The following is a 12,984-nucleotide window of genomic DNA, read 5'->3' as shown; positions in this document are numbered from 1 at the left end:
GTCTGCTCGTGCAGATTTTCTGGCCACAACCCGAAATTTGGCAGTTATTTTGCGGGCCGGGGCGTTCTGTGGGTCTGCTAGAGCTGCTCTTACTTCGCTGTTTCAAATTAACAACAGTGTACATCCATCCCAGTATTACAGCAGAAGCAATACATATCTGGCAATCCGCAATCACCAAACGACCAAACCATTCACCCTCCATTACAAAAAATGACAGCCTAATCTACAAAGGCGGAGCAGGTGGTGAAGACAGGAATGATCTTGTGCTAGAACATTCAGTTTGCAATGCTCCAATCCACCAGGAATCAAAATCGATCATGATGAACCACCGAATACCTGCAAGTGTGATGAAAGCAGGTCAAATGACTAGCTAGCTAACATAAAAGCGCCACCAGATAAACTGCCAGAGGGCTGCACACTTACTCCGGCCAGAATATTTTTTGAGAGCTTTGCCTTTTTATTAGGGCCTCTCTCCTCAACTGCTCTATTCTGTCGAGGAATTGGACGATCGTTATTCGTCTCACCAACATCATTGGATTCTTTTCCTTCCGGCTTTTGCTTCTGTTTCAAGGATGTCACCAAGGTATATAGAGATCTTAGTAATGAAACTTGCAATGAACGGCAAAATAAGGGAGAAAATATCCAGTGTTCGGGCTAGCTTGTAACTGAAATGTTTTTCCTACTATAACCAAACCATGTGTCACCAAGTGTCTGGTAATCATAAATAAAGATGACACAGGACAGAAAGAAAATCCCCATTGTGAATTATGCTAGCAGAAGTATGTTAAACAATAGAGCATACCTTTTTTATGCGCTCACGAATAAATTTCTGTGTACGAGACTTTTCAGCATTAGAGAGATAATGATCACGTTGTTTCTTCGCAGCTGTTATCTCCAATGTTAATTTCTGTTCCCTGATATGAGTCTTCTCAGCTGCATTAAACTCCAAGGATTAGACTACGTACAAATCAGTTCACATTACTGACAAGTTTATAGCTACTTTACAGTTTTGTACTTTAGGCATACCTATTTCACCAACCAGATCATCCCATTTGAACTTCCTGAGATACTTTATGTTCCAGATGTCATAATAAAATGACGACCTCTTCTTCCCACCTAATAAAATACATCATTAACACAGACGGTCATCAATAATTGTCAGACAAGAATAATTGAGCTCTCTAGCACACATTGTATAGCTCTTCAAACATGACAGAGCCGACAAAAGCAACCCTTTTGAGGCCAAAAAATTGAGGGGTTTGAGGGTTGAGCAATAAAAAGGAAGAACCGATCATCCATGTTCAGTACATCTAATGTAAACCAACGGTAACATAGAAAGAATAAAACACATGAAACATAGAGCCGAGAACACACCTATTTGTTCACCATTAAGAAGATTAGCCACCCTCTTGGCGACACTTTTCTTTGCAAACTCAACCCACCTACACAGATTTTAGGAACATTATTAAGGCCATACAAGTGACAAATACAACAATAAAAATATGTCAAAATTGTGAAATACACATCATCTACCATATGTTTACATGACTACTCCAGAAATGCAATAAGTAGACAATGGTAAGTATTGCTCCATGTTTCACTTTCAGCATAAAACCAAAAAATGGGATCTAGCAAGTCTCTCCAAAGCAGCTCATCTGTGTATTTTCATAACATACCCTTCGGAGTAAGCCTTCGCTTTTACGTTACTATGCTTGCGATGACCTTGACCTGGAGGAAAGAGATGACATTAGTACATAACAGTTAAGAAGTTGGGTTATTTTCATTTACAAATATGTAAGCATCATAAAGAGCAGTAGAGCACTTCACATTCTAAGACGTATAACCACGAGGGGCAGGAAAAACAACTCACTTTCACTGCACGGTAAATACTGCCGCAGCAACATGTGCAATCAGCATGCAAAACATGATTATCATTTGATGACATGCTCTATTTCAATTTTTCCCCTAGAAGAAATGAAGAATGTTTTCACAAATACAAGCAAGACAAACAAACCTAGAACTCCATGAACAGCCTTCTACTACCGAAATACAGCCTTGCTACACAGGTTGAGAGGCGTTATTTGCAGCAGAATACTCTGCACGGGATTACGCGGGAGACATCAACATCAGATAAATATGGTTTGTTCTCTTTGGTTTTCTATAGACTAGACTAGAAGCTAACATCATTGCATTAGCTTTGGTAAAACAAGTAGGGCTTTCAGCTCTGTGTGTTCCTAGCTTTGGTACCGTATCACAAATCAAACATACAGAACGCAGCCACCGATTTGGTTCATGACGGGGGATTACCTTCGGGGACGAGGTAGATCCTCTGCACCTCGCCGTACTTGGAGAAGATCTGGCGGACGTGCGACGGGTTCATGTGGGGAGGGACGCGGCTGAGGTAGCACACCCCGCGCTTGCTGAAGCCGTCCAGGCTCTTCTTCTTCAGAGGCCGCTTCCTCTTCTTGCCGGTCACTCCAACCTCCTCGCCTTCGCTCCCGGTGCCTCCTTCCTCCTCTCCGACCAGGTCTTCCTCTTCGTCGGTGTGGTACTCGTTCTCGCTGGTCTCTGCCATGGGTGGCGGTTGGCGGGTTGACGGTCGCCGACTGGATGGTGGAGGCGTGTGTGGGACTGAGGCGACGGCCTGAATGTCGGCGGGTGCGTCGCTCGTCGGGGGGAGGGGTTCGCGGGCGGCGGCGGTGGAGCTAAACGGCGGCACGCTAGGTCTGGGGGCCTCTGGATACTGACGAAGGCTGGGCCGGATGGTGATGACACGCTCTGTTCGACCCATTGACTTCTCTCCTACGAAGTGGGCCTAAATTGAGAGACATGGGCCTTAGCCTCGGCTGCTTGGCGCATTATTTTTTCCTGTTGGCTCAACACACACGCCCCCCTCAAAGAAGAAAAAAAAAAGCTCAAGACGCACGTACAACCAATTTACAACCTCGAATAGACGAAGTCGCCATAACAACGCAAATTTTTTTTTGCGATTCAAACAAGAGCTTCATCATTAACTAGTAACATGATTACAATCTTGTCTAGTACACCGAAGGATGCTATCCGGCACCTGGTGTATCCAGGCACACTCCGGATTTGATTCAGAAGCAAATTTGGCAACTTTGTGAGCTGTTATATTTGCCTCCCTCTTAACATGGTAAATATCAAAACCACTACATCCTTCTACCAGCTCTTGTATTTCATTGATAATCGACAAGATGCTAGCTCTATGATGTTTTCTGGATCTCCAAAAGGACACAAGCTCCTGAGAATCAATCTCCATTGTTCCTTGCCGAATATTGAGAATCTTCATCATCTTAGCTCCATCTCTACAAGCTAAAGCTTCTGCTGTTAAAACATTAGGGACTGAATCATACCATTTACTGCTCGCCGCTACTACAGTGCCATCAGCGTCTCTGATTATTACCCTTGAAGCTCCTTTTTCATCCTTTGAATTAAAGGCTGCGTCTACATTAATTTTATAGTAGCCTTCTTGTGGACGTTGCCAGTATGTCTTGGTCTTAGTTTTGGTTCCTTCTCCTTGTGGTTTTGCATTCAACATCTGATCTGATGCCATGTCATGCGCCCACCTGCAAGCTTGAGTTAGATTAGTTGAGGAATCTCCATGAATTCTATTATTTCGTGATGTCCACACTGACCACATGCCACACAAAATATATCCTACCTTTTCCGTTGCACATACTTCATCATCTAGAATGTTTTGGGCCCAAGTTAGGTGATGTAGTTTGGGAAGCTTATTGCCATAAAGTTTTTTAAACAAATTCCAGAAAACTCGGGCATAAGAACATTCTATCAAAGCATGGAAGATAGTATCTTCATTTGCACCACATTCAACACAGTTACTTAATTTTTCGATGTGTTTTTTTTCAATATAGCCTTTACAGGCATGAAACCTTTAATAACACGCCACCAGAAAGTTTTTACCCTGGGGGAATTGACAAGTTCCAAAGTTTCTTCCATAACTTATTCTCTTCAATAGTTGAACTTTGTGCAACTCCTTGATGATGTTGACTTTCAGCCCTGAACTGCTTTGCTAAAGCTCTGTAGGCTGATTTTACAGTGTAGATGTCATGTCTTTCTTCACCCCAAGCCCATAGGTCTTGGTCTAACCTTCCCAAAGGAATCTTAAGGATTTCATTTACCTCCATAGGAGATAGATTACTATTCAATTTTTGAATGTTCCAACTTTTTCCATCATCATTAATGAGCTCTGAAACTTTCTCCACAGTTACTTCTTCGCTCTTAAATATTGGCTTGCCTCCTGGAATCCTTGGTATCCACCGATCCTTCCATATGTTGGTTGATAGACCATCACCTATTCTTTTGATTAATCCCAGCTGTAGTACTGTTCTACCCTTCAAAATTGCTTGCCAAACATGCGAGCTGCCTTTTTTCTTTTTGGCATTCAGGAAATCTGTACCATGATAGTATTTCCCAGCCATTACACGTGAACATAGTGATTCTGGTTTTGTTATCAATCTCCATCCTTAATTGACATGCACATTGTACCATTGAAAGAATAGCGGGGGAGAAGCCGAAATAATTCAGAAAATATGTGAGTATAAAGTCTAGGACCTCAACCTAAATGGGTTGGTTCCACATAAAAACACTTTTTTTACATAGTACAATCGAAGTCGCTCACATACGTGAGCATACACTCACCTCTATGAATGCACACACTCACACCCTATCCCTATGAACACCTCCAAGAGAATGAGACGACATAGTATCTTGAAATTTTATGAAATCACCACAGACGCATCGCAGTCGATGGGAACGTCTCCTCCCACTGAACGGACATATCCGGAAGTTTGGAATAAATCCAGGAATAATGCAAGCACCAACATCAAGTCTAAGACTTGAACCCTGTTGGGCTAGGGATATCACTGTTTTCCTAACCATCCAACCACAGGTTGGTTCGCCACATCAAGAAACCTAACCATGTAAGCTGGGCTTAGTTCGTCCCAGGTCATGAATGTTTTTTTAAAGGAGGATAACCCCCGACCTCTACATCAACCGATGCACACAACCATATATATTATTAAGCATGTAAATCCATTAGCTGAACAATGTCGACCCAAAAATAACAACAACAACAACAAAGCCTTTAGTCCCAAACAAGTTGGGGTAGGCTTTGGGTTTCATCTCCATAAGAGTGGTTGAGTTTTTACGTTGGGTCGCCAAGCCTATCACAACCCTCCTCCTTTACCCGGGCTTGGGACCAACTATATTGAGACAACATAGGCGGAGTTGTCGACCCAAAAATAAAATGAAAAGAAAACCCGAGGTTGCATGCCTCGCGACAGTAACTCCATCAGATAGCCACTAACCCTATGATACAAGACGAAATCAAAACAAGAAATACACAACTTCTAGGCTATACCTTCAAGAAGGAATCACCGCACATACGCCTATGGTGACGAGTCCAAAACAAGGTCCAACTGCGCATTCTCATCCCCAAAGCCAAGCATCAGTCCACCACTTTCAGTAAGGACACGACGCATGCGTGCGTTGACACAACTTGATCAGAGATCTTGTGTTTCCGCCAGAGTGCATAAAGTCATCCTTGAAGTCATTTGTACCATCATCCCTTAACCGGCTACCGACTCCTCGATAACCGGATACCTCTGGAGATGGCACCAAAAAATAGATGTCCCATACGGCTTGCCTCCCGCCATTGTCGCACCACTTTCGATCGAGCAGCAACAGAGTAAACATGACACCTCTGCTAGAGACACCGTGCAGCACCTGCTGGTAGCAGGCATGATTGACGCCTCCGCATGAGACGTCATGTGTAGCATCCAACGACGGTGCATCCATCGGAGGCTTCATTGGTCGGCGACAGGCATTGCTCAATGTCTCCGTGTGTCACCTCCCGAGCCCCATCAAAACTGATCTGTTGATGGAGTGGACGTCTCATACCGCCGCCGGCCTCATAAAGGCCGTCACCAGCTCGAGATCCAACATCTGAGTCACCTACACGACTCCGAAGCCCTCCATCGTCGAAGAAGAGGGGCCACCACCTCGATTCTAGGCGCTACAAGGAGCACCCAACACCGCTCCAACTGATGTCGTCGCCCATACAACGACAACCGCCGCTGCGACCATCAGATCCGGGCATAAGGGCCCGAATCCCTCGTGTGCCACCACCTAGTCAACCATGCTCGACCTTCCGTCTCCGCCATCCGCGCCTGCCGTGGTGAGGACCCACCGGCCGCCGTCCACCACGTAGGAGGAGGTGCAGGGGCAGCGGTAGGGTTTCGCCCGAGCCGTCCCCTGGGAGCACGTGAGCGCTGAGCCCCTCTCTGTTCTTTTCCATTCTAGAGAAAACCATTTTTGTAATTTTGTTGTTTCTAATCCAGGATGAAACTGAATGACAAAAATTAATTTGGTTTAGCATGCCTCCAGCGATAAAAAGAACATGCTTCTGCTTTGTGAGTATTTCCTCGAGAAACATCATCATCGCTTCGTTATTTTTCAGTGGCCTTTTCTTTCTTTTTTACAAAGACCAAGTATCAGGTGCGAAAGTTCAAAGTTGTATCAGGTAAGAAAATTGGCATTTGCATAAAGAGAAAAGACTGGTACAACAATCTCAGCTGGCCAGTTCTAACTTCTAAGAATCAAGTAGGACGATGCACAAAGGGAAGGCTACAAAGTGGAGTAAGCCACATAATTCCTAACGCGTGCTCCACGCCATCCAGTGATTCAAATGCGCCTACGGTCATCGACCCTTGGTTTCTTGGACGCAGCTACAGCATTGGAACCATCACTGCCGGACTGTATCTGTTATTTTGAAAAAAATAAATAAAACTCTTAGCTTATCCATGTGGCATGTTAGGCGATAGATAACACATAACAGTAACACATATATACTTTTACCTTATCAAGCTTCTGCCTCACAAGATTTACAGTTGCATTCATCGACTCGGATGGAAAATAGTCCTGCGATCAAAAGGCAAGTCCACCACAAATTGATCAAAAGGCATTTCATGAAAGGAAAGAAAATCACAAGCCATGAAAAGGTAAAAAGGGGTTTGTTGGAAAATCCTAATGGATGATGTGCCGCACTAATGAGCTGAGCTAGATTGCACACAGCAGGATATCCACAATTCCAAATACTACGGATTTTGCCCTCGCCGAGTACTTCACATGAGCAAGCGCACTAATGCTGTCTTTCTAGCAGTAATGCATCTTAGTTGACCAGAGCTTCTCCCTAGCTTTTCTAAAAATAAAATTCCCTTAAAGCACGATCTAGTCTGCTTACTAAATGGCCCAATTTCCATCAATGGACAACTTGGTTTTCAGCCTGAAAATTGTATTACTACTACATACCTTATTAGAGGACACATGACTGAAATGAACATCTTCGATATGAGAAGCATGAAGTGTCTTTGTGTATTCCCTGAAGATGATAAGATGAGTCTTTAGACGAGCAGTCACCTAAGTGTTCACCTTTTTCTCGGAGAACAGTCACACTGTATTCTTCTGGACCTCTAGCCTTTTATTAGGTATAAGCGATGTAGTACAAATCCTCAGACAAAATAAGATTGTATATGATCTATTCCCTAGAAAAAAGAATCCATATCTCGAGTTTGGATGATACTGCTAGGTCTGAATATTCACATTGATTGTTCTAGAAGAAAATGCATAGAAGCTCAGGGAAAGCATGACCAGAAAAACTTGATGGAAGAAGTAACTGCATGTAATATCATATGACAAGCAAATTATGACCAACTTTTAATTATCATTTGTACACCGCAGAACTAAATAAAGAGTGGAAACAAATGACAACATGTGAAATAATAACCTCTTATTGGGGCTCATATGATGATGCAAGTTCCCACTAGAAGATCCCTGCCCTGGAGAATACTGAGTTAACCGTTCTGATCTGCTTCCAACAGAGGCTGAAGCAAGCAAATATATAAATCAAACAATTGAAGAACCAAGGAATAAATACTGTCATCACAATAATAAATTCTAATACGAAGATATATCTTTGTAAAAAATGGCATACATCTTATTCGGCCGAGGACTTCGTTTCTCCGGACTTCCAGTTTCTCCTTGGTATCCAAAATACTCTCAAATTGAGGTGCATATGACACCTGCAGCCGGTTGCCAAGAAATACAGACTCATCTAACTTCCTTTTTGCGAACCTGCAAAATGAGTAAATTACAGCGCCAATTCCTCACTTAAAGAAGTATTAGGTATTAGGAAGTATGAATTTTGATGAAAGAAAAGATAGGAAACAGGTGGTTGTTAAAACTATTGGCTCCAGATTTGCTACCCTAAGTGCCAAAGACTGAAGCAGAATACCTGAACTAAAAATCATGCCCTCAAAGAAGGTCCAAGGAATAATCAAACCCTTCCTTTGATTAACATCTTGGTAATCCCAATTCACAAGTAAAGGCACACATACTGGCATCAAAGTATACTAGTATCTTATTAAATTTTGCTTCTGGAATGCCTACCCAAGTCACCTTTCCTCAGTTCATTCCATTAATTATGCTGAATAATAAGCCTCTGTTTTTTTCACTCAATTGCATAAGCACGAAACACTGACAGTCCAACAAATTCAACATGCTACTTACATCCTTCAGTTTTCAGTACATATTCAGAAATAGTCACCTCGCGTTGCTGACCTGCGAGAACTTGATGAAGAAGACGTCGGTGTACTCCTCGCAGTCCTCGGCATCCATGGCTTTGCACCTGAACCAAAACAAAAACACATCACTCACAAAGGAATATCAAAATGGTGAGAGCGAAACTCGGAAGGAAGGTACTGAACACAAAACGTTAGAATAAGTGAATTTTCAGGTCGCTGAAGGATGGCTCACTCTTCCAGCGGCCCGTACGACGAGAATAGGGTGCCGAGCTCGTCGCCGCACCCGAGCGAAGGCACGTTCCGGATGATGAGGTACCTGCGGTTGGTTTGGGATCCGCGGCGAGCGGGGAGGGAGAAGGATTGGATTAGCGGCAGTGCTGCGGAGGAGGAGATGCCGGGGTAGGGCTGGGAAATGGTACTTGGACTCGTCGCATACTGTGTAGACGCGCACGGTGGCCGGCTCGTCGCGGCCGCGCGGCATACCGCCGGCAGGATTCCGGGCCGGGGCTGGGAGCGGCGCCGGCGGGGATCGGAGATAGGTCGGAACTTGTGGCTCGTTGTGAGTTGTGACTCGTGTGAAGGGAATGGGTGCGGCCGGAACTTATTTTGAGTTCGGGTGCACATGGGCAAAATGGTCAAGCACATATAACTGGAGTATATAGTTATTGAAAACAAAAAGCTACTAATACATAATGAAAATGAAAAGACAACAAAGCATCAAATGATCACCAACAAATAAAATTACAATGGAAACCATACCAATCGATTTTTTCTCGTTCGATTGTGCACCGTCCATTGAAGCTTGAAAATTGTATTAAACTGACAGTAATGAAAAGAGGCGCCTGTAAACGCTCATACAAGACTTGAGATAACGCAATAGCCATCCACTACTAGAAACAAGATCTCTAACAACACATTAATGAACGTCCGCTGGGGATCTCCCATGCAACGCAAATTTGTGATCCTTCACCATCGGTTCAAGGGTTGGAGAAACCCGACTATGCCGCAAAGCAAATAGAAAAAAGGTCGAAGTCGCCACACCAAACGCCAGACAGTTACTTCTCTTGATTGATACACCAACTGCCAAGATCCAAAAAGGGCTAACAGATCTGGTAGCCCCTACACTCACAAGCCATTCATTAGCTTCGGATTAAACACCATCGAGGTAGGGAGAGGTTGGAGAGACCTTATTCCAACATATCATTGTCAACACCACCTCCCTGATATCGTCAATGAAGCAACACCTAATGGAAACAATGACCTAGCCATTCGTCAGCGCCGGATCGACATAGTTGAGGTAGTGACAGGCCGGAGGGACCTTATTCTAGCGCATCATCATCGCCACCTTGTTGATGTCGTCAAGGAAGCAAAACATAATGGAAACAAGGACATACTAGACATTACAAACTAAAGACACAAATTAATTAGTTAGAGATCAACCTTTTTTTTAAATCAAGTTGCATTTATATATATTTGATCAACTAACAGATACAACTTGATAATTGGTACCTAAACAATTTGTTGACAACACCTTGCCTGGATCTCGTGTGGAGGCTCCGGGCGCCCTCTAGTGAATTAGGACAAGATGATAGCTCGCCATGAGTTCACCTAGAAACTCATGACGCCATTCGGGGCAATCTAAAAGTGTGAAACCATCTACGCTCTCCGGACCAACCTAGATATGTGCAACCATTTTCAAGACCAAACGAAATGGTTTCGGACGCCCTCCTAGCCAATATAGAAACATGTTGACTTGGCCCAGAGCCCATCCGGAGGGATTCATAGGCTCTGGGTGCACTCGTCTGAATCAGGCAAGAACTAAGGGCCGAGATAGGATTCTAAAACCTTTTCTTGCACAAAAAATTTCAGTTTTCCCATAAATATAGGAGGGATTACAGACGATTGAACAACACACAATCGATCAAACACATCCATTACTACTTTGTGAGTATTATTTATCATTTACCCTAGTTTCTTGCTTCTTATACTTTGTTGTTCATCATAATCGACTGTAGTGAATTATAAGGCTCTATGGGTGGCCAAGCCAACCTAGGGGAGCACATTGTCGCTGCACTCATTAACGGGGCCCCTCCCAGGCATGTGGGGTTTCAAGTCTCATTATACCTCACTAGCTCGTCTTATGTATTACGCTCTCGATGAGGCTCCTTTGTTGATATGTCATGGTTGGATCAAGCAGCTCGTGTGACTTTCTGAAGCATCGGTTTCGGCGGCAATAAAAAATCTAGCAGACCGGTCAAAATCAGCAAGATATACACCCAACACTTACTCCAATCTATCTTTACAAAAACTGTAGCAAAACAACTGTCACACCAACGTTAATCGGAGACCTCCCCCAAAATAAGGAGCGACCGTTGTGGACCCTCCTCCCCTTGGAGAGTCTTTGTTGCTTGGAAGCAACTTGACTGGATTGTTAAACCCCAATTTATTTGGCAAAGCTAGTCCATGTCGTATGGCTGGAGCTTCTATTGTCCCAACGCGTCAATGACATAAGTAACTTCTTCATTGCAATCTACCCTGAACCTGCCCATCTCATCTTGAGCCACCACTCCAATACCGCATGTGCACAACTCATAGTCGAAAGTAGTGTCGACATTGCTTGCAATAAACCCTTCTTTTGATTTTGTCCATTCACTCTTTCTTTTTTCACTTGTTTTCCTCAACATCTGGATATTTAGTATATTAATCCTAATAAATAGCTAATATTTTTCATAGAATTTACTTAAAAGAAACTTTCATTTGCTTCACCTTTATATACTATTTATGTTGGAGTTCTTCACCTGTATGATTTGATGGGGAACGCAGTAATTTCAAAAAATTTCCTACGCACACGCAAGATCCATCTAGGTGATGCATAGCAACGAGAGGGGATAGAGTGGTCTACGTACCCTCGTAGACCGTAAGCGGAAGCGTTATGACAATGCGGTTGATGTAGTCGTATGTCTTCACGATCCGACCGATCCTAGCACCGAAGGTACGGCACCTCCGCGATCTGCACATGTCCAGCTCGGTGACGTCCCACGAACTCTAGATCCAGCTGAGGTCGAGGGAGAGTTTCGTCAGCACGATGGCGTGATGACGGTGATGATGAAGTTACCGACGCAGGGCTTCGCCTAAGCACTACAACAATATGACCGAGGTGGAATTCTGTGGAGGGGGCACCGCACATGGCTAAACAATCAACTTGTGTGTCTATGGGGTGCCCCCTCCCCCGTATATAAAGGAATGGAGGAGGGGGAGGGCCGGCCCTCTATGGCGCGCCTCAAGGGGGGAGTCCTACTCCCGGTGGGAGTAGGATTCCCCCTTTCCCTTGTTGGAGTAGGAGAGAAGGAAGGGGGAGAGAGGGAGAAGGAAAGGGGGGCCGGCCCCCACCCCAATTCGGATTGGGCTTGGGGGGTGGGGGGGCGCCCCAACCTTGGCCGCCTCCTCCTCTCTCCCACTAAGGCCCATTAAGGCCCATACACTCCCCGGGGGGTTCCGGTAACCCCCCGGTACTCCGGTAAATGCCCGAACTTACCCAAAACCATTCCGATGTCCAAACATAGCCTCCCAATATATCGATCTTTATGTCTCGACCATTTCGAGACTCCTCGTCATGTCCGTGATCATATCTGGGACTCTGAACTACCTTCGGTACATCAAAACACATAAACTCATAACATCGATCGTCACCGAACGTTAAGCGTGTGGACCGTACGGGTTCGAGAACTATGTAGACATGACCGAGACTCGTCTCCGGTCAATAACCAATAGCGGAACCTGGATGCTCATATTGGTTCCTACATATTCTACGAAGATCTTTATCGGTCAAACCGCATAACAACATACATTGTTCCCTTTGTCATCGGTATGTTACTTGCCCGAGATTCGATCGTCGGTATCTCAATACCTAGTTCAATCTCGTTACCGGCAAGTATCTTTACTCGTTGCGTAATGCAACATCCCGTAACTAACTCATTAGTCACATTGCTTGCAAGGCTTATAGTGATGTGCATTACCGAGAGGGCCCAAAGATACCTCTTCGATACACGGAGTGACAAATCCTAATCTCGATCTATGCCAACTCAACAAACACCATCGGAGACACCTGTAGAGCATCTTTATAGTCACCGAGTTATGTTGTGACGTTTGATAGCACACTAAGTGTTCCTCCGGTATTCGGGAGTTGCATAATCTCATAGTCATAGGAACATGTATAAGTTATGGAGAAAGCAATAGCAGTAAACTAAACGATCAAAGTGCTAAGCTAACGGATGGGTCAAGTCAATCACATCATTCTCTAATGATGTTATCCCGTTCATCAAATGACAACTCTTTGTCCATGGCTAGGAAACTTAACCATCTT

At 44.2% G+C, this 12,984-nt stretch overlaps 2 protein-coding genes across 3 annotated transcripts; both read right to left on the bottom strand.

Annotated features, from left to right (window-relative positions):
* Positions 1–84: 84 nt before the first annotated feature.
* Positions 85–2,793, bottom strand: LOC125541070 (pre-rRNA-processing protein ESF2). The gene is made up of 7 exons (XM_048704559.2): positions 2,308–2,793; positions 1,677–1,728; positions 1,375–1,442; positions 1,027–1,116; positions 803–933; positions 424–561; positions 85–336 (listed from the first exon to the last, which is right to left on the bottom strand). Exons 1-7 carry the CDS (start codon positions 2,789–2,791, stop codon positions 316–318), a joined length of 984 nt encoding a protein of 327 aa, XP_048560516.2. The 5' UTR covers positions 2,792–2,793; the 3' UTR covers positions 85–315.
* Positions 2,794–6,553: 3,760 nt separating this feature from the next.
* LOC125535822 (uncharacterized) lies at positions 6,554–9,208 on the bottom strand. 2 transcript variants are annotated; one of them, XM_048698891.2, is made up of 8 exons: positions 9,041–9,208; positions 8,854–8,937; positions 8,645–8,725; positions 8,033–8,172; positions 7,826–7,922; positions 7,351–7,420; positions 6,898–6,960; positions 6,554–6,801 (listed from the first exon to the last, which is right to left on the bottom strand). In XM_048698891.2, exons 1-8 carry the CDS (start codon positions 9,100–9,102, stop codon positions 6,724–6,726), a joined length of 675 nt encoding a protein of 224 aa, XP_048554848.2. In that variant the 5' UTR covers positions 9,103–9,208; the 3' UTR covers positions 6,554–6,723. The 2 variants fall into 2 exon arrangements, with proteins under 2 accessions (XP_048554848.2, XP_087399358.1); XM_087543232.1 differs by having other exon boundaries at positions 9,058–9,196.
* Positions 9,209–12,984: the final 3,776 nt, after the last annotated feature.

The sequence above is a fragment of the Triticum urartu genome, chromosome 2A (genome assembly GCF_056163025.1).
Source record: "Triticum urartu cultivar PI428250 chromosome 2A, HENAU_Tu73, whole genome shotgun sequence".
Classification (NCBI taxonomy): domain Eukaryota; kingdom Viridiplantae; phylum Streptophyta; class Magnoliopsida; order Poales; family Poaceae; genus Triticum; species Triticum urartu.
The sequence above is the reverse complement of the archived record's forward strand: the minus strand, read 5'-3'. Positions and strand labels throughout refer to the sequence as shown.

Bases quoted from the DNA above. Each gene is read 5' to 3' on its own strand.
- LOC125541070 (XM_048704559.2), bottom strand. From the start codon at position 2,791: ATGGGTCGAACAGAGCGTGTCATCACCATCCGGCCCAGCCTTCGTCAG. The intron at 1,443-1,676 runs GTATGTTATGAA...AAATCTGTGTAG, and splicing joins GCGAAGGCTTACTCCGAAGG to GTGGGTTGAGTTTGCAAAGA. The intron at 1,117-1,374 runs GTGTGTTCTCGG...GTATTTTATTAG, and splicing joins TCTTAATGGTGAACAAATAG to GTGGGAAGAAGAGGTCGTCA.
- LOC125535822 (XM_048698891.2), bottom strand. From the start codon at position 9,102: ATGCCGCGCGGCCGCGACGAGCCGGCCACCGTGCGCGTCTACACAGTA. The intron at 8,938-9,040 runs GTACCATTTCCC...AACCAACCGCAG, and splicing joins ACAGTATGCGACGAGTCCAA to GTACCTCATCATCCGGAACG. The intron at 7,421-7,825 runs GTTATTATTTCA...TATCATCTTCAG, and splicing joins CATATGAGCCCCAATAAGAG to GGAATACACAAAGACACTTC.